This window comes from Adiantum capillus-veneris, chromosome 24, assembly GCF_014529385.1.
Source record: "Adiantum capillus-veneris isolate H3 chromosome 24, ASM1452938v2, whole genome shotgun sequence".
Classification (NCBI taxonomy): Eukaryota; Viridiplantae; Streptophyta; class Polypodiopsida; order Polypodiales; family Pteridaceae; genus Adiantum; species Adiantum capillus-veneris.
Genome location: NC_140954.1, coordinates 72,027,844 through 72,055,435, shown reverse-complemented (window position 1 = coordinate 72,055,435; position 27,592 = coordinate 72,027,844). Strand labels below are relative to the sequence as shown.

General features: G+C 43.2%; 2 protein-coding genes and 2 pseudogenes across 3 annotated transcripts; 1 reads left to right on the top strand and 3 right to left on the bottom strand.

The window, feature by feature from the left end:
• Positions 1–13,130: 13,130 nt before the first annotated feature.
• On the top strand, positions 13,131–14,126 carry LOC147426573 (uncharacterized). The gene has a single exon (XM_086498220.1). It carries the CDS (start codon positions 13,131–13,133, stop codon positions 14,124–14,126), a length of 996 nt encoding a protein of 331 aa, XP_086354346.1.
• A 1,678-nt stretch (positions 14,127–15,804) lies between these two features.
• LOC147426572 (uncharacterized) lies at positions 15,805–17,545 on the bottom strand (annotated as a pseudogene). The gene is made up of 3 exons (XR_015186145.1): positions 17,350–17,545; positions 16,589–17,277; positions 15,805–16,497 (listed from the first exon to the last, which is right to left on the bottom strand). The product of XR_015186145.1 is annotated as an uncharacterized LOC147426572 (transcript).
• Positions 17,546–18,949: 1,404 nt separating this feature from the next.
• LOC147426571 (uncharacterized) lies at positions 18,950–19,766 on the bottom strand. The gene has a single exon (XM_086498129.1). The coding sequence runs from the start codon at positions 19,667–19,669 to the stop codon at positions 19,361–19,363; it is 309 nt and encodes a 102-aa protein (XP_086354255.1). The 5' UTR covers positions 19,670–19,766; the 3' UTR covers positions 18,950–19,360.
• Positions 19,767–21,780: 2,014 nt separating this feature from the next.
• Positions 21,781–25,232, bottom strand: LOC147426570 (uncharacterized; annotated as a pseudogene).
• Positions 25,233–27,592: the final 2,360 nt, after the last annotated feature.

The following is a 27,592-nucleotide window of genomic DNA, read 5'->3' as shown; positions in this document are numbered from 1 at the left end:
TTTTCTATAAGATGAAAAAGATTGATTGCTTCCTAGTTTTCTTTGCTAGTAACCTCCTTTCCATTCCTCCTTGATTGGTGCAATTAGAACAATGAGTTGTCCGCCTTTAGGTGATAGTTTGAGCTGATTGGTATCCCAATCTGGTACTGCCTTGTACGTCTGCATACATGAGATTCCAAGAATCATTGTCTCATTCATGTGTTAATCTGGTAAGAATATAAATTGATGAGGGCATGAAAATCCATGTACTATCACATTTAAGATGACTACTCCCAATGTTGGTGTTGGGTTCTTGTTGCATCCTTTAATAGTCTCTATTCCTATTGTCAAAGACTAACTTGTTGCTTTCTTGTATGTGGAATAACTTCCTGCATTTACTCGAGCTCCTGTGTCGACCAATGCATTTGTGCTATGATTGTTCAGCTGTACTTTGATGCGAAGGTCCATTCCATCTAACCAGTCATCATCTGTTGACAGTCTAACCAGTCTAACCAGTACTCAAACCCGAGCTTCTTCTTGGGCTTCATCAATAACCTATCGTAATTTTCGTTGTTGGTCATCTAGTTCTAGAGTGTTGATAGGAATAGGTATTTGTTGGTTTTTGAGAGCAGTTTCTCATTTGAGTACTCAAAGCCGAGCTTCTTCTTGGGCTTCATCAATAACCTATTGTCGTTTTATCTTTCGTTGCTTTGCTGCATGTATCCTTTCTAGCAATTCATTGGTTAATGGAAAATTGTACTTCTTTAAACGACGTCCACTAATCCAATTAGCCATTGGTTCACCATCTATGATGGACAAATTAACAGCTCCACTTGGAGATACATCTTCAATGAAAAACGGTCCGTTTCCCTTTTTCTTAAACTGGGGAATGTGTTGCTTAAGGGAATAGACTAAAACTAAGTCCCCTTTTTTGAAGATTTTTGTTATTAGATGGGAATCAAAAAATTGTTTTTGTTTCTTCTTTCATGCATAGATGTGAGCTACAGCAGTTAGCCTTTGGTCATCAAGATTCTCCAAATCTTCAAGTCTCTCTGACAATTCATTTCCAGTCCACTCAAGATCCTTAGCTACCCTTAGTGTCGGCAATAGAAATTCTATCGGCAGTATGGCATGAAGACCATAAACAAGGTTAAAGGGTGTAGAATTTAAAGTTGTTTTGAATGAAACTCGGTAAGCCCATAGAGCTACATGGAGATTCATTTCCCAATCTATCCCTCTTGAACTAACCACTTTAGTCAATACCAAGGTAAGAATTTTATTCGTATGCTCAGCTTGTCCATTTTCTTGTGGGTGATAGGGAGCTGATTTATTATGGATGACCATAAATTCATTAAGCAGATAATCAATTACCTCATTGTGGAAATGAGTTTCCCTTATCATTGATAATTTCTATTGGCAGTCCATATCTTGTGAGCACATACTCATATAAGAATGCAGTTGTGGTTCTGACATTATTTTTGTGCGTTTCTTTAGCCTTGGTCCAGTTGGTCAAATAGTTTGTAGCTACAATGATATATGGGTGAAAGCATGTTAACCTGTCGCGCTTTTTGTGCTAGTTAGCAGTTTCAAGTTAGGACATCTTTGAAAAGTTGGGCGTCCGGTAAATTTTTTACAAATAATATCAAAATTTGTCGGAGGTTGTACATTTGGATTCCTTGTTTCAAGTGCTTTCTATTGATATATCATATGTCATAGATCTTGGAGATGTAGCTCAAGTTATTGTACTAGTTATCATATGTCAAAATTGTGCTAGTTAGCATTATCTGGGACATGAAAAAGCATGACAAGTTAACATGCTTTCACCCATATTGAGCTTGGGTTCTATAAGCAAGTGGCTGTATTGGCCCAACAAAGTCTATACCCCCCTTTTCAAAATCTCTAGCCCCCATCATTGGTCTTAAGGGCATGCTATCTACACGGGTTGGCATTTTTGCTAGTTGACATGCATCACACCTTCGAACATATTCCTAGGCATCTGCAAAAAGTGTTGGCCACCATATGCCTGCCATTAATATTTCTCTTGCGGTGGTCTCACTAGAAAAGTGACCTTGAGCTAATCTAGCATGTGCTTGTTCTATGATATGAATGTATTCGTTTTCATTTGCACAAAGACGCAAAGTGTTGATCCTTACCTCTCCGATACAATTGATTCCAATAAGAGCATAGCCTCTTGCTTCCATTTCAATTGCTCTTTGAAGACGTTTACTCATATCCTAAGGAAACGTTCGGCTTGATAAGTAAGTAACTAGATAGTTACTCCATTTAGGAACAATCAACATTTCAAACAATGTTACATGAGGTATGGGTGCTTGTTTTTGACATTGAGGACAATCTTTCACAAAAGAATGAACATTCCTCCTCATAGTTGGTCAAAATACTCCAAGTTTCAAGATCCTTTGCATAATTTGGCCTTCCATAAAGTAAATTCCTACTATGGTAATACGTGTTTGACTTAGGTATTGGGTTTTCTACTCGAAATTAATCCATAAAATTAGCATTCCATCTCAATTTCTTTTTTATAACCCTCCAGCTAGTAACTAATACATAGCCGATTGCTCAATTAATCTGACTGTAATAGAAAGTGGTATTTGTGAATCTACTTGAGCTATGGTCATCAATGATACTATGTTTTCCGACCATTGAGGTATCATTTTCACGAAGAACAGATATGCATCTGATAGATCATCATATACTCCCTTGGGTGGTTCTCCTAAAACAATCATTGACAAATGATCTGTTCTTTTGATGAGTGGTGCCCTTCTTCACAACTACAGTGAAATCAAATTCGAGAAGAATGATGAACCATCTCACTATTCTTCTTGTGTTGCATGGCTTGTTGACCAAGTACAATAAGTCTTGGTGATCCACAGAGAACACAAATTTGTTTGCTAATAGGTAATGTCTATACCTTTTCACGGCATAGATCATTCCTAATCCTTCCCTTTCGTGGTGGTATAATTTTTCTCTGCCATATTCAGCTGTCTGCTAACATTACAAATAGGAAAATCAATTTTCTGGTCTCCTGGTTGAGCTAGTATGCACCCGATGGAAAAATTGGAAGCATCTACATGTATTTGGAATATCTTATTCCAATCTGGTGCTTTCAATATTGGAGCTGAAGTGAGAGCTTGCTTAAGTTTCATGAAGGATTCTTCACACTCATTAGTCCATTCAAAGTGTGTAATCAAGCTATACATGGGTTTTGCAATTATAGCGTACATATATATGAACTGTTTGTAAATTCCACAATGTTCCATAAAGGCCTGAACCCCCTTGACTGTTGTCGGTCTAGGTAAATCAGCAATAACATGAATTTTATCCATATCAGTAGCTATGTCATTTTTAGACACTATGTATCCAAAAATTTTACCTTATCTTTCCATAAATGTGCACTTTTTAGGATTTAAGAAAATCCTATAAATTCTATATTTTTTGAATACCTTTTTGAGGTGTTCAAGATGATCAGTCTGGATTGATGAATGTACACATAGATCATCCACATATACTTCCAAGAAATTCCGAAGATATTCTTTAAAAGCATGGCTCATCAATCTTTGAAAGGTGACAGGAGAATTTGTTAACCCAAAAGGCATAACCCGATAGGCAAAAATACCCCATTCAATTGCAAAGGCAGTTTTATGCTGATCCTTGGGGTCAACCAAAAGTTGATTGTATCCCAAAAATCCATCTAAAATTTGTAAGCTTATTTTCTTGCAACTCGTTCTAAAAGATGCTCAGTTATTGGAAGAGGAAAATTGTCTCTAATGGTAGCTGCATTCACTTTCTTGAGATTGACACACACCTATAATTTTCTATTTTTCTTGGGTACTACCACAATTGGAGACACCCAATCTGTGTGTTCAATTTCATAAATGAATTTGGTCCCCTTTAGCTTTTCAATCTCTTCTTTTATTTTCTGACAACTATTTCATTATATGTGTATGGCCTTTGTATACTTGGTTTTATATCATCTCTCATCGGTATGGTATGTTGACAGAATTCTGGATCAACACCCTTGAGATCCTTATAAGACCAATCAAAGATATCCCGGTATTCTTTTAGTAAGCTTAACAAAAGCTCTTCTTCTTCTTCCATAAGGTCATTTGCAATGTAGGCAGGTTTAGGTTCTTCTCTTGGTTCGGCCAGATCTATTTTTTGTGTTTTTAGGTCCTTCGTGAGACTTGCCCTGTTTTTGTAGTTCCTTAATAGGTTGTTTGACTATGATTTTTCGATCTTGGAGAGTATATTTTTTGTAATGGTATGGAATGCTCATTACATTTTTACCATCCTCCTTAGTGGTTTCCATTTTAGTTGTATATATCTCCTTTAGAGTTTTTTTCAACTCTTGATACTTCTTTTTATGTTCAACTCTTGTCGTTGTTGAATTCTTGTCTTGGTGTTTTGGTTTTGCTTGAGTTTCCTTTCTCGTTTTTCTTGATGTTTTTTATATTTCCTATTTTTTGTTTAAAGGATATCTACTAGTGATTTTGTCCTTGACACAATCATGTACATCTATCTGCATCAGAAATTGTGTTCTACTGGAGACTAATGGCATAGGTCTAGCTTTCAAGTTTCTGATGTCTCTTTTTCTTCTATACCATTTCTGTCTTCTCGGTTTTTGGTTTGGAAAGTCAAAAAAATTTTCATCCCCTCCTTTCATGAGTAGCTTAGCTCTCACATGTTCTTTTTCTGATCCCAAATCATCTAAGGTAGCCGAATGTTCCTCTAACTCATCTGTTGCATCATAGTAGAGGTCTGAGAAAACTTGTTGAGCTTTCATCAAGTCCTTGGATTCTTGAATTTTGTCTTCAATGTGAAGGGTTGAAATCATTTGTATGGGTATTATGTCATAGCTGTCCTCATTGCAAAATTGAGTATGCATAGACATATTTACACATACATCCATTGTTGCTAAAATTTGAGTCCACTTAAATAGCTCAAAAAAATGCTTTGGAAAGGGTTCAGGTACATAGGCTTCATCTGTGCAATCCCTTTCTAAGATACATTCTTCTCGTTTAAAGCCCCCATTTTCTGAGGCTCCGCACATCCAAATAGGTGTGTCCTTGTTCAACCAAGATGGAAGCTTAGTTTTAGCTGAAGAGATTGAATCGAACTCCTGTATGGGTGTTTTCATGAGATCTCTATAAGTGTGATCTTTTATATTAACCCGTGTTATTGATCCCACTTGCTTCAAGTACAGATAATTGTTTCCCCAATCCTGCGTGAGTTGTACTTGTCACATGAAAGGTCTTCCCAATATGACTTCGTAATTGAGTTGCTTTCCAAAGTCTAGTATGGCAAAAGTGTGTTGATATTCAATCCCATAGGAATTAGCTACCATATTTTCAAGCAGTCCTAAAGGTCTTTGGATGTGTCTACTAGTTTGTCTAACGGCTGGTTGTCCCCAAGATTCCCATTTTGCTTTTGTGGCTATGGCTACGCCTGCCCCACTATCTAGTATTGCCATGGTTTCTATATCATTATATCTCATTGGAAGGGTTGTGTTTCCTTGTTTCCCTTCGTATTATTCTCCGACTTTGTTCATTGGAATGGATCTAATCTCTTTGCTATCCATTCTGTGTTTCAATTTTCTCAAATTCTTTGCAATTAGCCCTTTTATTTCCACCTTCTCTAGAGTTTTCTGTAAATCATTTCATAAATATGGTCTGATTTTTAACAGTTATCCTAAATTTAGAGTGCGTTGGATGGGTGTAGACATGATTGAATGGATGTTGTCTACTTCTAGGGTCTGTTCCAATCTCTTTATCTGAGTGGTTTTACACACTATGGATTCATCTTTGTTATCTCCCAATTAAGAGGGTAATTTTTTCAAGGTCAATGGTTTAGACATTCCTGAAGCTTCAGATACACAATCCCCATACAAGGATTGTAGACCCATGTCCATATCAAGAGGTAAATTGTCTAACCAAACTTCCTCTATAGGAGCTGACTTCAGAGTTAGGCTCCCATCATTAATCTCTCTAACATTTTCCCATAAGTGTCCTGGCCAATCTTCTCCTACGAATGGAATTCCATCTAAGGCATCTTCACTGTCTGGCATTATAAGTTCTGGCTGTTTTGTTTTAAGGTGGAGTTCTACCACCGCTCTGGATTTTTGTTTACTAGTTCCTACCACAAGCTCCTCAGGTTTTTCCATACTCTCGAGCTTGGGTTTTTGTTTTTTCAGCATCTCTTGAGTAATTCTTACCAAATTTTAATAAGCTTCAAGCTTAGCTACTTCCATGTCTGGAAAAGGATAGTTTTTCCATTTGTTTTTCATGTTTTGGCTTGCTTTAAGTCCCGCTTGGTACCCTTCCAAAGCTGCATTAATTGGCTCAAAAATTTTGTCTACCAAAATTGATCCTCCATATTTCACTGTGGTTTCCTTGATTTCGTTTCTAGTTTCTTTTATTTTTTCTTGGAATAATTTCTTTGCTTTCTCCTTGATTTTAGCCCTTTGTTTCTGTTTTCTCATCTCATACCTTTTGTTTCTGCTTCTCTTGGTCTTTTGAGAGGAAATTTTTGTATTCTCCGAGTCATCAGAGGAGTTATGTTTCTTTTTCTTAGCCTAGGCTCTGGTGATTACCTTGATTGGAACAATTGGTTCACTCTCAGATGAGCTACTAGGTATCACTTGGACTACGTTCACTACTGGTTTTCCCTTGTTTAAAGGATGTTTTGGACAATCTTCAGGGAAATGTCCTCCCTTTTTGCAATATTGTATGCAATAAGCTTCAAATGGCTTAATGTTCTTCTAAGGCTCTGGTCATTTGTTTTTCCAATGATCATATGCACCACAGTTATGATAGTTTCCAGTTCTTGGCTTAATCATGGGTCTTACCCTAGGAGGTCTAACACCTTGATTAGCTACATAGTACATTGATGCAAGCTCTAATGTAGTATAAGTCACAGGTTCTTCCATTGGTGGTGGATGTGAATTATACCAGTCTCCTTCTATCATTACAGTCTCCTTCTATCATTACTGTAGATGGACTAGGCTTAGCATAGGGGGTAACAAGCACTAGTGTCTTTGTTCCTCTATGACTCCTTCTAAATGCATGTACTTTACAAGCACTGCATTATGTCCCGGATATAGAGGTTGTTGACCCAACACAAGCTAACTTTCCATACCCATTGGTGGTTTTTGAGCTGGGGCCATATTAGGCTGATATCTGTACATGGGTTGCCCTTGTGGTCTCATAGGCACGTTGTGGACTAATTGGTTGTGCATGTTGAGGTATCCCTTGCCCTAGTCCCCTCATAGGTTCTTTTTGCATGTTATTCATCATGTCATTCATCCTTTTGAGCATGTCTTCTATGGCTGAAAGTGGTGCTGCAGCAACCGTTCCCACTTGTGCTGGCTTGGTGGATGTTGTTTTCTCGCTTTGGTTATCCTTAGAGACATGTTCTTCATTGAAAATATCACAATTGTCTCCTAAGTCAATAGCATCTGACACACACTCTTCTAGGGCAATGTAGCATTGAATACTACATCTCGGCAGCAACTGAAGAAATCTAGGCATTGAGGGGGGCTAACTCTACGTTTATCACTTCTATTCAAGAGGAATTTCTTCAATTGCGAACACAGAATAGCTTGGCCACTTAGTTAGCATCTCATCCTGGTAATGTGACGATTAACATGAATGATCTTGATGCCTTAGCAGTGGAGATGCAGCAGGACCTGCACAGTTTTTTGGAAACTCAAATGCAGAGTTGGAGATCAAGGCTGTCTACCGAGGTAATAACGCAACAACCAACTCAACAGGTTGTGGTGAGGAAGCCTGAGCCGCCGAATAATGACAGAGGTACGAATATTGTCCAAGAAGGTTTTGATATTGCTGATTGGGGAAAAGCTACAAAATATGTGTGAGGCCTAGGGTCATGTGTCTCGTTTGCAGTGAGTGATTCATCGCCTTCGTAAGGAGCGACGCCGAGTCTGTTTTTGGGTGGATAAATTGACTCATTCATTCTCACTTAGTCTTCCACCATGCCCACCTTTTTGGCCTGTGCTAAACAGATATTTCTCTCGGCATTATCCTCTTCATATATAGACCTCTTGCTCCTTTTCCACAGGCACCTCAGTCGGTTTCTTTGCCAACGCAATTCATTCCAAGGGATCCTTGGTCGGAGCAACCTGAGATAGATCCACAGCTGTTGGAAGAGGTGTATCAGGCTCATCGCCAAGATTTTTAGGGATTTGGCTACATCGATGTTTCCTCGTCACCAGAATAGGAGGAACAGCAACCGGAACTTTCGACACGGAGGGGCTAGAGCTGTGGGTTTGCGGAATCCACCATGAGTGCCAGGTGTTACGGCATAAGCCGCACATTGCGGTCTTGCGATCTTGTGGATGTCTGGACATTGCGGACTAGGAGTCATGTGGCTTTGGGACAGTTCTCCATGGGATATCATGGGACAGGACGGGGTTTTGCACCGTTCCTGATCTGCGTTGGAGCAGCGGTTGTGTATGGGGGGGCATACCAGTCTTTGGGGATATCTCTAATTTTCATGTTATCAATATATTTCCCTCTTGTACTCCGTGTTCGGTTCCATATCAATAAAGAAGACGGTGTTCTGTTTCTGTGACTTGTTTTCTATTTTGTCTTCATGTATTTTGATGTTCATATAATGTAAGGTAGTGTAAGGGTATTGATTCCTGTAATGCTTATTGCTCCTTTGTGGGCAATAGACATTACAACAAGGCAGCTGGGGACAGGTGGTCCAAGTGGAAGACAGGTTACAAGTGTAGTGCTCGAATTATGGAGCCCACCCGTCTTTTCAGATTATAGATTAGACATGGTGGAAAGGGGAAAATCAAAAAACCACCAGCACACTCAGTGAATGCCTCTCTATAGCCCAGTGATCTCACAACACCCCTATCCCTTAGCAAACACACGCCTCGATACACAATCTGCAAACCGACTGCTGTCCGTGCCCATACCCAACCAACCCTAGCTGTGTGCACCCAGCCACTAAGCATGCACTCAATTATCTTAACCTTTGACACTTCGTAGCATTATGTAATCTCATATAGGTAATCCAATAGCAAACAACACTTAGACTCCAACCAAATCTTTGGCAAGCACCCGTTTTCCTTCAAGCTTGTAGATTTGGAAACACCAACATCTTTATAGGGAGCACACACTCACTTCCAGTGGAAGCTCACACATACACGACACATATATATAGGCATAAGGGCGAGAGAGAAAATATACAGGGATTCAAACCAAAGCTGACATAGCCTATATCATGGTAGAATCATTCAAAATTAGATGCACAATGACGATACTTTGTGAAAAAAGCCTTTCTTTTTGCTTCATTTTCGAGTTACTATCCCCATGTCTTGACAGGTCGACCAAGAAAAGAACGATTTGAAACTTGCTTTGCAATGAGCATACTAAAACAACTTTGCCATGTAATGTCTCTCTTTCTCATTCTTTCAGCTTGTGACTACACCGGAGGCCATCTCTTTTTTCCATCTCTATAACGCTGCTCTGCCAAGTCCACAAGAGTGATGCCCTTTAGTATTGCTTCATCGGGCCACCCTCTGGTGTGCAGCTCCTGGCGGGCTCTTTTGGAGTCACCCCTTATCACCTGCTCACAAGCTCCCTCACAGCCTTTGCTGCGCAACCCAATGGTGCCCCTCCCGCATGACCCAACCATGGCAAGCTCTTCTGCATTGCTCCCCTTCTCAAGCCCCTCAAAACCTCTGCTGTCCTGGCGGCTCTCAGCCCCCCTGCCAACCACAGCACTGCCAACCACCTCGGGCTTTTTTTGTGGTGCCACGGCAACCCACTTCCTTCCCAGATGAAGCCGTCCCTTTTGCAATAACCCCCCTCTTCCTTTCCTGCATCTGGTTGCCCTCGGCCCCTGGCTGCTTCCTCTGCATGCGCTACCCTCATGACCCAACCATACAGCCCCTCCTCTTCATTCAGCCCATTGGCGGTTCATTCTCTCCCCCACGCTGCAGCGCTCCCTGCCTCATGCAAGCTGGCCCCCTTTTGTGGCACCTCAACGACAGTCCTTCCTCTGTCGTCCACTTCTGCATGCTACCCTATAAGACACCCCTCTCATGCCAACCTCCAAGTGGTGTTCCTTGCCTTCAAGCAGCCCCCAATCTCCAGCACGTCAGCCTGCCATGCTTACCTCCCACCTGTCGAGCCTTCCATCCCCCAACTGTGAAATATCTTACCACTATTAACGGTGCTCACTCAGTGCCTCAATCATCTCACCCACCCCCTAAATCATCTCCCCCTAATGTAGGCAATGTCCCTTCATCCTAGCACTTACCCAATAAGGTTCCCTTTGCCTAATGTATATAAAGACACCTTTGTTATGTTGAAGAGTGTGCAAGTTCTTATTTCATTCTATCAATACAAGTTAGCTTTACTTCCTTGCTACACTACAGTGTCTCTCTCTCTCTCATTATTTACTTTGTTAGATTAGTTGTTATTAGCATCAGTTCCTATTTGCTTTACATGATATCAGAGCGAGATAGAGCTTCGGAACTCGCCTTAGCCCCTTGCATCTCTGTCTTAGCTAGCACATAGAGCCCCTCTGTATTATCTTCCAAGCACTCGAAGGTCTGCTCGTTCACGTCAAGGAATCCGGAGCCTTGCACGATGGCCGAGTCATCCTTTATGTCCTCTGCCGCATACAAGCCTTGCTACGTCATCGACAAACTCAACGGCACGAATTACCAAGTATGGAAGATACGAATGGAGCTTTACCTTACACAGCTTCAACTCTGGGAAATTACGTCGGGCGTCGAAGCTCAACCTGACAAACCCAAAGACAAGGATCCTATTGGCATCTCCGATGTCTACAATGCTTGGCAAAGTAAAAATAATAGTGCCAAGATGGAGCTTATTCTCCACTGCCAAGACCGGCAAGTCCAAATGGTGAAGAAGCTCACCACCGCCAATGCTATTTGGAAGTTCTTTGAGAAGAACTATGAGCATACCGACCTCGTTTACCAAGTTTCCCTGATCAAGAAACTGGTAAACACCACTATGCATGAAGGTCAGTCTTCATCCAAGTTCTTAGAAACTTGGCAAATACTTCTAGACGAAGTACTCATATCAGGGCTAGCAATCCCTGAAGAGCTGCCGTGCATGCTCTTGTTGGCCTCCCTTCCCGCATCATGGAGGGCCTTCATCACCACCCAAGCCACGACGGAAAATCTACAGCTACAAAATCTAGTAGCAAAGATTCAACAAGAAGAAACCCTTCGCGACCACACCAATGGCTCGCAAAAGTCTACGGCATTAGTCACTATGGCTAAACCTCACAAACCTCACCCCGGCAAGAAGACGTTCAACCACTCTGGCCCTCCTCATCAGCACCACAACCATGGAAAGAAACATCATTCAAGCCCGAAGCAATGCACCAATTGCCATCGCTTTGGTCATATTGCAAAGGATTGTCGGCAACCCCGTAATCAAGGTAATTTTCGGCCTCCTGCTGCATATTCTCAATTTTATCCGTCATACCCTCAAGGGGGGGCTAGACCCCTTCTGTCTTCACCCTCTTCTCATGGCCAAGCTCATTATGCTGATATATCTACATATGAGAATAACCCTTCTTATCCTATGCAATTATATGCCGCTACTCTCCATAGTTCATCCCCTGATCTCTGGCTACTTGACACTGGTGCCACCCACCATATGACCTATCAATTTCATTGGCTTTCAAATTTAACCTATCTCCAGACTCCCCTAGAAGTCTGTCTCGGAGATAATAGCCTCCAACTTGCTACAGCCTATGGCGATGCCACCATCAATCTTCCCAATGGCCTACGCACTACTATATCTAAAGTTTATTATGTACCTGGCTTTAAAAAAAATCTTATTTCTGTTAGCGAGCTGACCTCTTCAGGTATTACCATTAAATTCACAAAAAATGGTTGCAACATACAAGCCCGAGATGTCAATGGCCGGCATATCAATCTTCAGGTACCCTAGGTTGGGCGACTCTACCCTCTAGGTGATTCATCTCCTGCACATGCTCTTGCATCTTCTGCACAATCTTCCCCACACGACACCACCCTCAAATGGCACTATAGACTAGGTCACATTTCTCAACATGTTTTACATCAGCTCACGCACCGCCAGCTTGCCCTCGGTTTACCCAAGCATCTCACTCCCATCACCCTCTGTGAAGGATGCATTTTTGCCAAATCACATCATGCACCTTTTCCTACATCATCATCACATGCTTCCGCACCGCTTGATCTCATTCATTCTGATGTCTGTGGCCCCTTGCCTGTCAAATCACTCACTGGCAACCTTTATATGCTCACTTTTATTGATGACTACTCCAAGTTCACAGATGTCTATTACATGCCTGATAAAGCTTCAACAATCACATATTTTAGCCGCTTCAAAGCACTGGCTGAAAACCAGCATGATCGGAAAATCAAGGTCCTCCGCACCGACAATGGCGGGGAATACACATCCCATCAGTTTCGGGATATCTGCCACACGGCGGGTATTCGTGATGAATATACCATCCCTGCTCACCCTCAGCAAAACGGTCGGGCCGAGCGTAAGAATCGCACCATTTTTGATGCTGCTCGAGCCATGCTCATTCAAGCCAGTCTAGCAGACAATTACTGGGAAGAAGCTACGGCCACCGCATGCTATGTACAGAATCGAATCCCGTCATCTCAAAATCCAAATACCACGCCATACGCTCTATGGTATGGCAACCCGCCGAGCCTTGGACATCTTCGCATTTTTGGTAGCATAGCCTATCCTCTCGAAACCAACCCCATCTCCAAGTTATCACCAAGAGCCACCCGCACCATCTTCGTCGGCTAAGGAGATCGCCTTGGAGTCAAAGCTTATCGCCTCCATCAACCCAAGCTCCACAAATTCATTCATGCCAAAACCATCATTTTTTATGAGGATTTCATCCTCCAAGGCCCTTCTCCCTCCAATACTTACTCTCCTCCGCATGAAATCCACCAACCGGCTCGCTATCTCGCTCATTTCTTGGCTCGCTTCCCTTCTCCGAGTAAAACCCCACATGACTCCAATCTTACCCCCTCACCACCCTCCTCAAATAGCAACATACCTGCATGCCGCCATCTGGAGAGTCCAGCGCCCCTATTAGCCCCTCCCTCTCACATGCGCTATGCACACACACTGCATCCCGAGCCTTCTTCACACCTCCCTGCTGGAATTCCACGCACCCCAAACTCTGCGCAACTTGGTCCTCCACGCCAATCCCCTTCAACACAATATCCTCCTCCTACAGCTGCATACCCTCCATCCTCCAGCCCACCAAGCCCCTCACCTCAGTACGGTTTTTTTGCGCAGCCATCCCCACCTGTGCCACATCCGCCTGCAGCGTCGCCAGGCCTCCTCACAACCCTCAACAACGGCAGCTTGCCACAACATGGATTGCTCCACCTTAAGCGTCCCTTAGGGGCCTATCCACCTTCCCCATCCCCTCGCGGCATCACACGGTCGTTTGTCCCTGCTACGCCATCATCAGCTACTTTTCCAGCTCGCAACACAGAAAATAACATCACCCTTGGCAGCGTTTCCCACCATCGGCCACCCGCCTTGCAAACCCCAACCTCGCCCATTATGGTTCGGACATACCAAACCGCCCGCAAGAGCTCAATGCCCCTACCTGCTCCCTCCTTGCTGGCAGCCCCTACCCGAGAGCCATCTCGCTCTGCGTCATCCTATCACACACCTACCACTTCGACATCGGTTCCCTCGCCAGTGGAGGATTCTCATGCCACACCCTCAAATCAACCTATTCCATCGGGGATCGACGAGGTCGAGCCACTTACATCAACCTCAGCGACATCTCCCACCACCTGCACCTCGTCGGATTCATCACCATCAGCACAACACCTTGATCAAGCAGCTTCTAGCAGTCGCGTCCGCACAAGGTCATTAGCAGATATTTACGCTGCTACAAGCTTCTCGGTTGTTCTCCAAGAAGAACTTCAATCGACCACCCCATCCGCTCTCGTCGAAGATATTCTGCCAATGTCGGTCGTCGATGCCCTCTCATCCAGTGAGGGAGATTTATGGCACGAAGCAATTCAAGTTGAGCTTCAGGAACTCGAAGAAGCCCATACTTGGGATCTTGTTCCACCGCCATAGCATCACAATATAGTCACATGAAAATGGCTATTGAAGAAAAAGTACTTCCCGGATGGCAGAATTCAACGTTACAAAGCCAGACTTGTCGCTCGCGGCTATACAGAGTGTCGACTTCAATATCTTCATCTGGCGTACAAATGATGGCCTCGCCATTTTGGGATTATTTGTGGATGATATCCCACTCATCGGCACCACTGAAATCATGGTATTGCGCGCCATCGACTGTCTCCAACAAGAATTCCCTGTCAGTGACAAGGGACCAATGACGTATTTTCTCGGCATTCAAGTGCTTCACGACCCCTATGGCAAGTGGATCAAACTCACCCAGGTAAAATACATTGAAGAGCTTCTCACTTATTATGGCATGAGCACTTGTTCTCCTGAATTCAGCCCCCTTCCTCTCAAACACAACAAGCCTACTCTCCCGCTGATGAGCTCTATTGGCCTTCTCTTCATTATCCCAAGTTTTGTGGTCAGCTTCGTTATCTGATATCCTGCACTCGCTTTGATCTCTGCTACACCGGCCATATATTATCTCGCGCTATGTCACAGCCATGCAAAACACACAAGCAAGCTGCAAAACGCACACTTCGATATCTCCTGACCACTAAGCGCTATGCTCTCACTTATGCTTATGATGCCACCATACCTATCTCTCTGAGTGGCTATGTCGATGCCAATTGGGCAGGGGATGATTCCGACTGCTTCTCCACAGGTGGCTATATATTCTCTCTTTCAGGTGCCCCAATATCCTGGCAAACGAAACGACAATCTTCAATTGCCTCTTCATCGACTGAAGCCGAATATGTAGCTGCTGCTCTTGCTTCCAGGGAAGCTCTCTGGATTTCTGAGCTCATTCACGAATTTCAACTTCCATATCCTATCTCGGAAGAAGCCATAACCCTCTACTGCGACAACCAATCTGCAATTGCTCTGGCTGCTTCCCCAAGTTTCTCCAACAAACTAAAGCACATCAAAATCAGTTATCACTTCATCAAGGAATTGGTCGCCAATGGTTTTTTAAAGTTGCAATATATGCCCACTGCTCACAATTGGACAGATTTCCTCACCAAACCAGTACCTGCTACGATCCAAACTACAGCATGTCGAAATTTGTCACTTGTGCCTACTGCTTGCACACCTCCTTAAGGGGGGGATTCTCCCATGTAATGAGGTGTTCACCGTTACGGGGGGATGTGAAATATCTTACCACTATTAACGGTGCTCACTCAGTGCCTCAATCATCTTACCCACCCCTAAATCATCTCCCCCTAATGTAGGCAACGTCCCTTCATCCTAGCACTTACCCAATAAGGCTCCCCTTGCCTAATGTATATAAAGGCACCTTTGTTATGTTGAAGAGTGTGCAAGTTCTTATTTCATTCTATCAATACAAGTTAGCTTTACTTCCTTGCTACACTGCAGTGTCTCTCTCTCTCATTATTTACTTTGTTAGATTAGTTGTTATTAGCATCAGTTCCTATTTGCTTCACACCAACCACTTGTGGCAGTTTCCTCTTCTGGCAGCGCTCACTTCTATTCCTGCAGTTCGTTTTTTTTTTCCTTTATTAATAGCTTTGGGTTTGGCCCCCTTTCACACGGTCACGGATGACAACCATACTGAATGACCAAAAGCGTCAATCATCTGCAATGATGACTCATTGGCGATGCACTGAGCTTGAGCTCCTCCCAAGATCTCCAAATGCAAAGCCATAAAGGCCAAGCCACAAAGCTCATCGAAGGCTACAGTTTAAGCATCGCTAAACATTACGACAAGCCGAGCATAAAACCATCATTGACCTGCAACTCACCATATCTAACACACACACCATAGTCGTACTTCTTCCAATCTGCACCTATCAAATGCATCATCACTCTCCCATCAACCTGCACACCTCCAAGTACATGCTTCGAGCCTTCTCTATGGGTCGAGAGTGTTTGCCTGTACCATCATTGCCCAACGGCTCGTTGAGAATTTATGCTCAACCATAGTATTATTTAGGTAAAATAAGACTGTAAAGAGAGAATGACATAAAATACCTACATAGACTGCATAAGAGAAATGATAATATTGTGGCTATATAGATATGAGAGAGAGAGAATGAGAAAATCATCTGCTACTGCAATCATCCGCCAGGATTAAATGGAAAGCTCGAAGCTTCCCCAAGCATGGCATAGAGTCCATCCGGATCAAAAACAAAACAATGGCCGTGGCCATCCACCTGTAAAGCATACATCTTCAAGCCTTCCTTTGCACTTGAAGGCCAATAGACACTCCACCCTTCCAGCTCTTCATAGCATGGAGCTTCGTCACCCGACATCCATAATCCTTGCTACCAACCATAAGCATGCTTTTGATCACTTGAAGCACCTATACCATAAGCAGCTATCCTGTCATTTGCTAGAGAACCCTCCATAGTATAGTATTCTTCAAAAAAACCTCGCCATTGAGACAAAAATACCTGTAAAGAAACCTCCAATAACACATGTATCCATAGCATCACATAAAATAGCAAGACCTTGCCATTTGCCTCCACTTGATGCATAGCTAAGCAAACTTGATCCCTTTGCAAACCTGTATCCAAACCTTCTGTAAATGGCTCCAAGGCCACCTTTTCATACTCAAGAGTATAAGACTTGCTCGAGCTTCAACCTGTTCATCAAATACCTCATCTCCTGCAAGGTTGGTGGCACCTTCCTCTTTGCATGGAGCCTCGCTCTCATAGGCTGCACTTGCATCTGTTTCCATAGAGTCATCTGCGGGAGCTAACTCTCCACGGCTACACACAAACTCTGAAACCTCATAGTACACCTCTACATGCTCACCAAGGCAAGGTTTGCCCCACCCCCTGCATAGATCCATCACTTCGACATACCTTTGCTTTTGTTTCTCGCTCCTGCAAGTCATCCTTGAAAACCTGCTCTTCAATTAAGTCGGATGCACAATCAAACCAAATTTCTCCTAGCAAGCACTCACCACCACCAGACACAAGATAGGGCTACTCGTCTGGCCTGTTCACACAAGGCATTTCCACACCTGCACTATGCTTCTCCTCGACCTCTAGCTGGTTGACAGGCAACTCGCATACATTTTTCATCACTTCATCCACATAAAAAACATCATAAGTATTATACCTAGAAGAAAGGGACTCTGTCTCTCATGTAGCATCTGTATCCAAACTGTTGTTGGAGCTATGAGAGCCATCGGACTCCTCTTTCGAACTTGCTAATTCTTGGACCACTGCTACCTTCCTCGTTGTTGGTTCTGGAACCAACATAAGATCTTCTATCACCTCGTCCTCTTGAGGAAGCAAACTAGGTGGCACTCTGAATATGCCTCGCTGTATCTTTTGAGACCGGGTTGGCACTTCTACCTTTTCTAGCCTGGCATCAGCTTCATGTGCTTTGATCAAATGCATATCAACAAAAAAGGAGCTTTTAACCTCTTAATGCTCATCAATCTGTTTGGGCCTAGGTCCAGTGGCTGTCATGATTGCTGACTGTAGCAATCCTGACTCCATCTTCTTCTTCATCTTTGACTCTTTGCTCTGGAAACTTGGACATCATCATCAAAGGTCCTTGGATCTTCATAGTCCACCCTCTCATCAACATAGGGATGCAAGCAAGATAGAAACCTTTCCATCTCAAAATGTCCCGCATTGGTTGCTTGGGTAGCAGCCGCAAAATCCCCCAATAAGCTTCATGTTGCTGCTGCAAGCCTTTGAGCTTTGCATCTGCTTCCGAAACCAACACCACCCTTCGATACCTTTGTAGAAATTGCTCACGAAATCCGATCCAAGTCTGCTTGTGTGCATCTTCTAAGCCATCGAACCAAACTTTTGCTTTACCTCGCAGCACCAAAGGTAGAGTCTGGAGCTTTGCTTCATCACCCGACATCTGAAATACTGCTAGCATAAATAACTCAAAATCAGCTAACCACTCGTCTCATTAGGGCCAATTTGGATGAAAAAGGGGCTGCGTAAGGATCTAAAAAGGGGCAACCTAAAAAAGACCATGAAGATCTTACCAAAACTAATCAACATGGGTACATTGGATAGAGCTCATCAAGCACCACCCATGGACCATTTGAGCACTAAATGTGGAGTTCATATGCAAAAGTTATGGTTAAAATAGTGCAAAATATTCAAAAAGCAAGTGAAGGAGATCTTGACACGTGTACAAAAGTGCCATACTTTTGAAAATGTGGCTTCTCCTTGACCCTTAGATCAAGAATAGGGAAGCCCTAAACAACCCTTTTTTCATCCAAATTGGCCCTAATGACATCTTCATCTCGTTTGAACACTGGACAAAACTCCTGCTTCATCTTGATTCACGACCACTTTGCTAGGAAGCAATCAATGGATCTTCAGTGGGGGAACCACAAGATGGAAAGGAGGAAATAGGAAAACCACCAGCACACTCAGTGAATGCCTCTCTATAGCCCAGTGATCTCACAACACCCCTATCCCTAGCAAACACAAGCCTCAATACTCAATCTACAAACCGATTGTTGTCTGTGCCCATACCCAACCAACCCTAGCTGTGTGCACCCAGCCACTAATCACGCACTCAATTATCTTAACCTTTGACACTTCGTAGCATTATGTAATCTCATATAGGTAATCCAATTACAAACAACACTTAGACTCCAACCAAATCTTTGGCAAGCACCCGTTTTCCTTCACGCTTGTAGATTTGGAAACACCAACATCTTTATAGGGAGCACACACTCACTTCCAGTGGAAGCTCACACATACACGACACATATATATAGGCATAAGGGCGAGAGAGAAAATATACAGGGATTCAAACCAAAGCTGACATAGCCTATATCATGGTAGAATCATTCAAAATTAGATGCACAATGACGATACTTTGTGAAAAAAGCCTTTCTTTTTGCTTCATTTTCGAGTTACTATCCCCATGTCTTGACAGGTCGACCAAGAAAAGAACGATTTGAAACTTGCTTTGCAATGAGCATACTAAAACAACTTTGCCATGTAATGTCTCTCTTTCTCATTCTTTCAGCTTGTGACTACACCGGAGGCCATCTCTTTTTTCCATCTCTATAACGCTGCTCTGCCAAGTCCACAAGAGTGATGCCCTTTAGTATTGCTTCATCGGGCCACCCTCTGGCGTGCAGCTGTCGGGAGGGCTATCTCAGAGTCACCCCTTATCACCAGCTCACAAGCTCCCTCACAGCCTTTGCTGTGCAACCCAATGGTGCCCCTCCCTCATGACCCAACCATGGAAATCTCTTCTGCAGCGCTCCCCTTCTCAAGCCCCTCAACACCTCTGCTGTCCTGGAGGCTCTCAGCCCCCCTGCCATAGCACTGCCAGCCATCTCGGGCTTTTTCTGTGATGCCACGACAGCCCACTTCCTTCCCAGATGACGCCTCCCGTTTTGCAATAAGCCCCCCCCCTCCTTTCCTGCATCCGGTTGCCCTCAGCCCCTGGCTGCTTCCTCTGCATGCGCCACCCTCATGACCCAACCATGCAGCCCCTCCTCTTCTCAGCGTTGGCTCTCTCTTCATGCAGCCCATTGGCGGCTCATTCTCTCCCCCCACGTTGCAGCGCTCCTCGCCTCATGCAAGCTGGCCCCCCTTTGCAAGCAGTCCTTCCTCTGTCGTACCCGATAGGGCACCCCTCTCATGTCAACCTCCAAGTGGCGTTCCTTGCCTTCAAGTAGCCCCCAATCTCCAGCACGTCAGCCCGCCATGCTTACCTCCCACTTGTCGAGCCTTCCATCCCCCAACCACTTGGCGGTTTCCTCTTCTGGCAGCGCTCACTTCTATTCCTACAATTCGTTCTTTTTTTTCCCTTTATTAATAGCTTTTAAAAACTTTGGGTTTGGTCCCCTTTCACACGGTCACGGATGACGACCGTATTGAACGACCAAAAGTGTCCATCATCTACAATAATGACTCATCGGTAATGCACTGAGCTTGAGCTCCTCCCAAGATCTCCAAATGCGAAGCCTTAAAGGCCGAGCCACAAAGCTCATCGAAGCCTACACTTTAAGCATCACTAAACATTCCCACAAGCCGAGCATAAAACCATCATTGACCTGCAACTCACCGTATCTGGCATACACACCATAGTCGCACTTGTTCCAATCTGCACCTATCAAATGCATTATCACTCTCCCATCAACCTGCACACCTCCAAGTACATGCTTTGGGCCTTCTCTCTGGGTTGATAGTGTTTGCCTGTACCAACGGCTTGCGATTAGTGTGTTGCATGATAGGATTAGTAATGTGTGTGTCTTGCAATCGTTAGTGTGTGTGATTGGGTTGATTGGAGGTGAATGGAAGTGGATGCCCGAGGGATTCACTATGAGTAATGGGGGGGTGTCACTTGCGAGCATCAAAATTAGAGAAACCCCCTATGTACGTTACCTTACATGCTAACCTACCCCCCTATATACGGACAAGATACGGACGTTCTTACAATGAGCCATCTCCCCTCATACGGATTTCGTACACAATGTAATGACCCACTATTTTATGTACATACTAGTAACATAACAATTTTAGAAGCACATGCTTTTGCAAAAATACATGTTGAACTGTAAATGAGCATAAGTGTAGATTTTAGCGTGTTTTCATTTGCAATAGATGTTAAGAGAACAGACCATGAAAAGCAACAAATGTAATGAATACTAAATTAAAATAAACCAATCAATTCAATGTAATTTGTCAAAAGACGGACATCATTTCCCGTGTGAGCTGATACAAATCTAAGTCTCAAAAGAAATGATACTAGCCACCTACTTAGTAGGCTTCCCACATGGGATTTAAAGCAAACATATGGAATGGATTGTTCACTATATAACAAATAATAGTATGCTCATAAACAACCATGGAAAACTTCACTTATTAAATCAAAACACATTACAAAAGGTATTAACTTACTTTTTTTCGCTAAATGTATCTCTTTCTTATTAAAATCTCTCTCTCTCTCTCTCTCACACACACACACACACACACACACACACACACACACACACATATCATGTACCAAACTCAAACGTTGCTATTCATTCTAACTTTTGCAAACAATGTGTAATAGAGTATTAGAACTATAAAATAAAGGCAAACTTAAAAGCGTCGTGGTTTTAAAGTCAAAATTTGAAGCTTTTTCTAAAAGCGTTTCCGGTTCACTTTAAGGCAAGCTTGCAATCAAGCTGGGTTATTAAAATTTAAAGGACCAAAGCCAAAACTCTTGAAGAAAAAATTGAATAAACGATATAAATAAATTTTGTTCAACAAAAGAACCAGAGTCTAGAGACCAATAGCAAGAAAAGAGAAACAAAAGCGAGCTCATATGAAAAGAACCACTAACCAATGAATCGCAAGACCAATGATTGGGTAGAAGATTGTTCCAAGCTCTCTGAGGCTCATCATTTTCCTCCTCATCAGAGCCATCATCAGAGGAAGGGAATTGTCAAATACAAGTAGCACTAATGTCACCAATAGAAACAAGTAACCAAGCCTCTTTCTTTGTGATAGCAACATTTTAGACATAACTTACAAAGGCAAACATTTACGATGCCAGGCTTGCTAGTCTCTATGACATACACCAAACTGCAGATCCCATTCTTCTTGTCAGCACCACCAACATCTGATGAAAGAATTCGTGATTTTACACCTGCCTACTTTTCTTTCCCATTCATGTGTGTCTGGTCCTTTGACTCACCACCCAAATAGATGCCATTATTAGACATGCATTCAAGCTCTACGGCCCCTCCATTGGAGCTTGAATTATCGTCCCCATCATCAATAGATTTGAACCTCCCATTCAAATAACTTGCTCCAGTATCTGCTGCAATGGATTCAAGAGCATGGAAAGTGCCGAAATTGGATTGTAAGCATTGGCACTAGTACCCCCGCTGGCAACTTGCTGAGATGAAGACTTTCGATCCCTTGTAGCTTGCCTCTCATTGTATTTTTTCATTGAAGGAGACATCTGTAAATGCCAAAGACAGATGTCAACGCATGCCTCTTTCAAAAAACTTTCTTAAAATAAAAAGAGTTTTCACTAGAAGAACACCAGACATGTTGAATCATGTCTTGGCACCCTTCAGCTAAAATCCACACATGCCAAATGGTGAGGGTTTGAATGATATTGTAGGCCTTTCCCTAACAATAAACAAAACCACACACTCTGCCTCACCTCTTCATATGTGCAGAACCACACGCATAGAATCTTGAGTGCATAAGGGAAATTCTTTCACAAAGATCACAATGAAGGTCTAATGATGCAACAAAAGAATGTTTTATCTCTTGATGCCATACATGAGAGTCCTCTTAGTGAGTTGAGACCAGATCAATGGCCGTTGATGCTGTCATGCAAGATCTAGGCAAATAACTGATCTGGCGGCAAAACTGCAAAACACCAACCCTGCCTTTTCACAAAACCCTAAAAAACTATATCATTTGAAGCGCTTGAAGCTAAGAAAACCTAAGAAATAACGCATGATCGATGAAGAAGCTGCCACATAAGCGTAACTATGAGAAGGTAACGAAGTGTGGGATGCTTGAGTTACCTTAGGATTGAGGCCATCTGCATTTCCAAGAGTCCTCACAAATGGTAAAGCTCACCTACTGCGTCATGGCAAAAGGGTCGTCTATTGTGTGTGTGAGGGAGGGGGGAGACGGGTGTGTTGAAATGTGGGCGTGCGTGTGATAACCTGGGTGCAAGAGTGGATCCAAATTCAGGTAACGCGCTGGCCATCCATTAGCGATGGATGTGGCTCATAGAAAACCAACTGCATCCCCGCACACAAGCACTCACGGGTGGTATCAGAGCAAGACAAAATTCCTGGGTCGGACAAGCGCATGCACGAGTTTACACACTATGCTTCCATGATACCTACTACCAACCCGCGTTTCACACGCTTGGGATGGAGAGCCAACCCACCAGATTCCTACAGGCGGGCTTCACACGCAGGCTGGGTTGAGGAATACTCTCATCACCCGCTAGCTATTGCCCATCTGCTTGCACAATCCATGCCCAACTCTTGCAAGTGTTCCCGACCTGCCTGCACACTTTGTCTCTGCCTTATACGTGCTCTTCCCTCTTACCAAAAGTTTGCTGCCCAAAATATGAGAGGGAACAAGAGAGCTCAGTCGACGAGTTTTGATCTCAAGAATTACTCCTCAAGATGAGCACTTATATAGTTCCTACAAAAAAATTCATTGCTTTAAAAATCATCCCCCCCCCCCCCCCGGAAAAAAAAACAAATCGGCCTCACATGTCTTGCGCTTTCTATCAAGGCCTGGTTTAAGCTCTACCGTTCCGCTTCTCGTTCACAGAGGGCGGCCGCAAAAATGTAAGCACTGCAAAAAGAGAACAACATGCGAGGCAAGTTCATTGATCTATTAAGGGGTGTCAGGCCTTCCTTGCTACACACACCTCGACTCCGTATAGATCCTCAATCACTAGAGGGTGAGGCACAGGAGGGAAACTTCATGAGGAAGGGATGCTGTCAGCATGAGGAAGATGGCATCTTGGGTAGTGGTAGAGAATGTGGAAGAAGAATTTCTTTCTCTCGCAGAATTTGCCAAGGACCTAACATTTGGGACAAGTAAGTCATAGAAACTGTTAGCTAAGGGAGAGGACAGGGAAGTACTATATCTTCTTGTTGGTATAGCTATCTTAGTTTTCTAGTGGAGTAAATTAACTCTTTGAAATACCAAGAACAACGCCTTCATGTGAAAGTTTCTTTAATTGGATTATTAGGGCATGTGTCTTATGGCATAAACACTCAATATCCCTTCCCCCCCCCCCCCCCCCCATGGGGTAGTTCCCCCCCTCCCTTATACATACGGTACAAGCATAAAATAATGGGGGCTACCCCTATTGTATACGCTTATGTTTGACTTCTAAAAACCCCCCTCTTGTACACTCACGTTATACCATATGGAAATCCATAGTGAATCCCCCAGGAGTGGATGTGGAGATGGCCAACCATTGTGGCTTAGCTCCTCCATAGGCCGAGAAGCTCACCTCATAGTAGAGTCACCATTTGTGTTGCCATGATTAGCTCACTAATCGTGTGAGTGTTTCCATGCCCTAGCCGGGTAGCTCATCCCTCCGGATTGATAATTTTGTTGGTCATTGGAGCTATGCAATGATGGAACCCCCAACACTCAAGATCGTGTTTATGAGTCCAAGTCAATTAATCTTGGAGCCTAATTCACACGCACACTCACTTGTGTGCTTGATGTTTATTTTTCATCCACTCTAGCTAGCATGATCCCATTCCCTTCAAGTGGTATCAGAGCTTGAGGTTATGCTAGCTAGGCTCCTTGTTATGCTTTTGTGTTAGGGATTATCATTCCTCAATTAGTATTTAGTAATTGTATTTCATTAGCTTAATAATCCTAATCCCTAATCGTCACTTGGGCAAGAGTATGCTCCATTACCTTTTGGCGATTAGGTGAAGGGGAACTCGCATTCAACATTGATTGTGAGTGCAGTTCCTCAATTAGTGTGCATTTTGTGCTCATTTTGATCCTACTTTGTTTTAATATAAGTCTCATAATAATCAATATCACTTTGTGCAGCTTTTGTGTGTACAACGCATCCCTTGAGAGCAATCCATTGAGTATTCTCTAGCTTTAATTGGATCTTGCATGTAAATTTAATTGGTCAATTAATATCCACAAGACTAGTGCCTCCTTTATAATCACAGTTCAGCATTTTGTGTGTATGTGTATACATTTGTGTTTTGAAGGCACCTAATACACAAGGTATTTTTAAAGTGAAAGTCAAGATCTGAGTGTAGAGTTTTCCTTCAAAATGTGTGAAGAAACCTTGTTTTTCAAAGGCTTCGTTGACTTTTGAAGGGAGCACAAGGGCCACTACACCTTTTGGCATCCAACTCATCGGCATTGCATTTACCCCCATCTACTCACAGTAGCCCTTGATATTTCCAAGGCAACATCTCTGCCACACGATAGCTTCTACAACTTTACCATCTGCAGTTCCAAGACTCCAACTGGTGAGCTCTTGGTGAGTCAATTGAAGCCAGAGGCAATTGCCATCTGTCTTGCTATTGAAAATTTGAGACCCGGGTTTTGGTTGCTCGACATTTTTCATTCTGTCATTTTAGTTAATCACCAAGGAAAACTAGGACTTCTTTCTTCATTTATCAAAGTTTAGAGATAATCGGCCATAAGCTTGCCATCATCACACTGCTCAACTCGCCATTGACTTTTGCTAGAGCTTGCACATTCACCACTCAGCATCAACCCCCGGCCCTCAGCCTACTGCGAGTGCTACCCACATTCTCCAACTCATTACCCCCACAGAGCTACTCCTGCCAGTGCTCGCCTTCACCCCCACATAGAATGATGGCAAGGACCTGTTTCCTACCTTAAGTCCTCCATTACCAACCCCAAGTTTCTCATGTTGGGCCTTACACCGGCCTTGGCCTTCGTTGTCCCTTTCCAACCGCCTCTTGCTCTCACTCCACTACCTTTCTCAAGGTCAAAAACCGTCACCATTTCACATCACTGTGCAATTTGCCCCTACTGCTCGCAGTTCTTACCCATGACCACATGATCAATTGCCCCTTATAGGTCTCCTTTCCAGCGGCTTTGCTCGTCTTCTTAAGAGCCTCTTAGTCAAGGCGCCATTCCCATAGTGGGTTTTCCTTACCGCCTCTATTATCTATCTTTGCGTTCCTTCTCACGGACAACACCAAGCCTCAAACAACTCAACACTCTTTAAGAGGAGGGTAACCTCCAAAGGCTTGAAGGGCCTGCTCCCATGATGCAATAGCTCACAAGTTTTGAAGCAATCCCAAGAACTTCAACAAGAAGCTTCAAAGATCTTCAAGATACTCAAAGCTTTGCACTCTATGATGATAGTCTGGCTAAGCATCAAAGCAAATCTTCAAAGTTTCTTCAAGGGCATGAAAAAAGATAGTTCCTTTTCGTGCGAAGGGTGACTTCATTTAGGTGAAGAGGTACTTCACGCAAATTCAAAAGGGCAAAATTCTCTCTCTCTCTCTCTCTCTCTCTCTCTCTCTCTCTCTCTCTCTCTCTCTCTCTCACACACACACACACACACACACACACACACACACACACATGCACACATTAAACCCTAGTTTTTGCAACCAATCACAAAAAAATCATCTTTTGCAATGTATGTCGTGATCTATATTTATGGAGATGGTTTTATTATTGTAATCATGCACAGGTTTAGACACTTCCTATACATTATGTATATGGTAAGAACTACCTCTCACTCACTTGCCTTGAGCACATACTGGAGCCCATAAACATGAAAAATGAAGATCACGAAGACCATCAACATGAAGACAAAGCACTAGAGGAATAATAATCGGATAAGTAGAAGAAAAAGACCATGAAGTAGTTGAAGACAAAGCATTGAAGAAGACAAAGGTGCTCTTGGATTAGAGAAAATCAAACATTTTTTCAGGATTTTTCTCTTAGATTAGAGCGTTGTAACATAGTCATGCACTTTGGTAGGCTATGTGCCTTGTGTGTAGATCCTTGGTCAGGGGATTGAAAATGGTGGAGTCCACCTTGTCATGAAGGCCTCCTTGAATATTTGCATGTAGCAAGGGTGTCCTACTGCATCACTGTCTTTGAATGCATATATGCAAGTGATAATCATCTTGGTAATCTTTGTCAGCATTTGGCATGTTAGGTGAGGTACATCTTTGATCTGAGAAATGATCATTTTCATGGTGTGAACCATGTATGATTCCACTTGTTTGTAGATGTTGATCAAATATGAGAGTACATCAAAGTTTAGAGCAGAATACTTCCTACTCCTCCATGTGTAGTAGGTCTCCCAATCACCATCTAGGGATTGGACAATAGGTTGGGTCAATCATGAGGTCTAGCAGTGCATTTCTATAAGTGGTCTCATCCTAAGTCCTTTTCTTGAAGCATGTTTTCCTTCATAAGGGCTAGCTCTCCAGGATGAGAGGTGCCCAACCCACGGACTCTCCAATCGTGATGGTCCTTGATAGGTGTCTAGGTTTAACAAAAACTAAATCCTCTAAGTAAGAAAAATATGGGGAATAGACCTATTCTATTGGCAATGGCTAGGGACTATAGCCCTAGAAAAAGACCTAGTCATGTCTCGCAAGCAAAAACAAAACAACATCTAGAGGACCCAACACCTTTTTGGCCCTATAACCTCTGTAAATGGGCTGAGGTATTCTCATCCAATGCTTTTTCCCCTCTAGATAGGTGAGGACACAACTGTTGGTGGACTCCTCTTCCTGTGAAGAAGTCTTCTAACGGTAGTGCACGGGGATGAATAATTACCTCACTAATCAGGTCCACCCATCCATGATCAACAACCTTAGTCGATCCCCACTTACCACCCCGCACTCACACATGCTTCTTTGTTGTCTAATTACTACTACAATCTTTCAACACTTAAAACAATGGTTCATTTTAACTTTCTCTCACAAT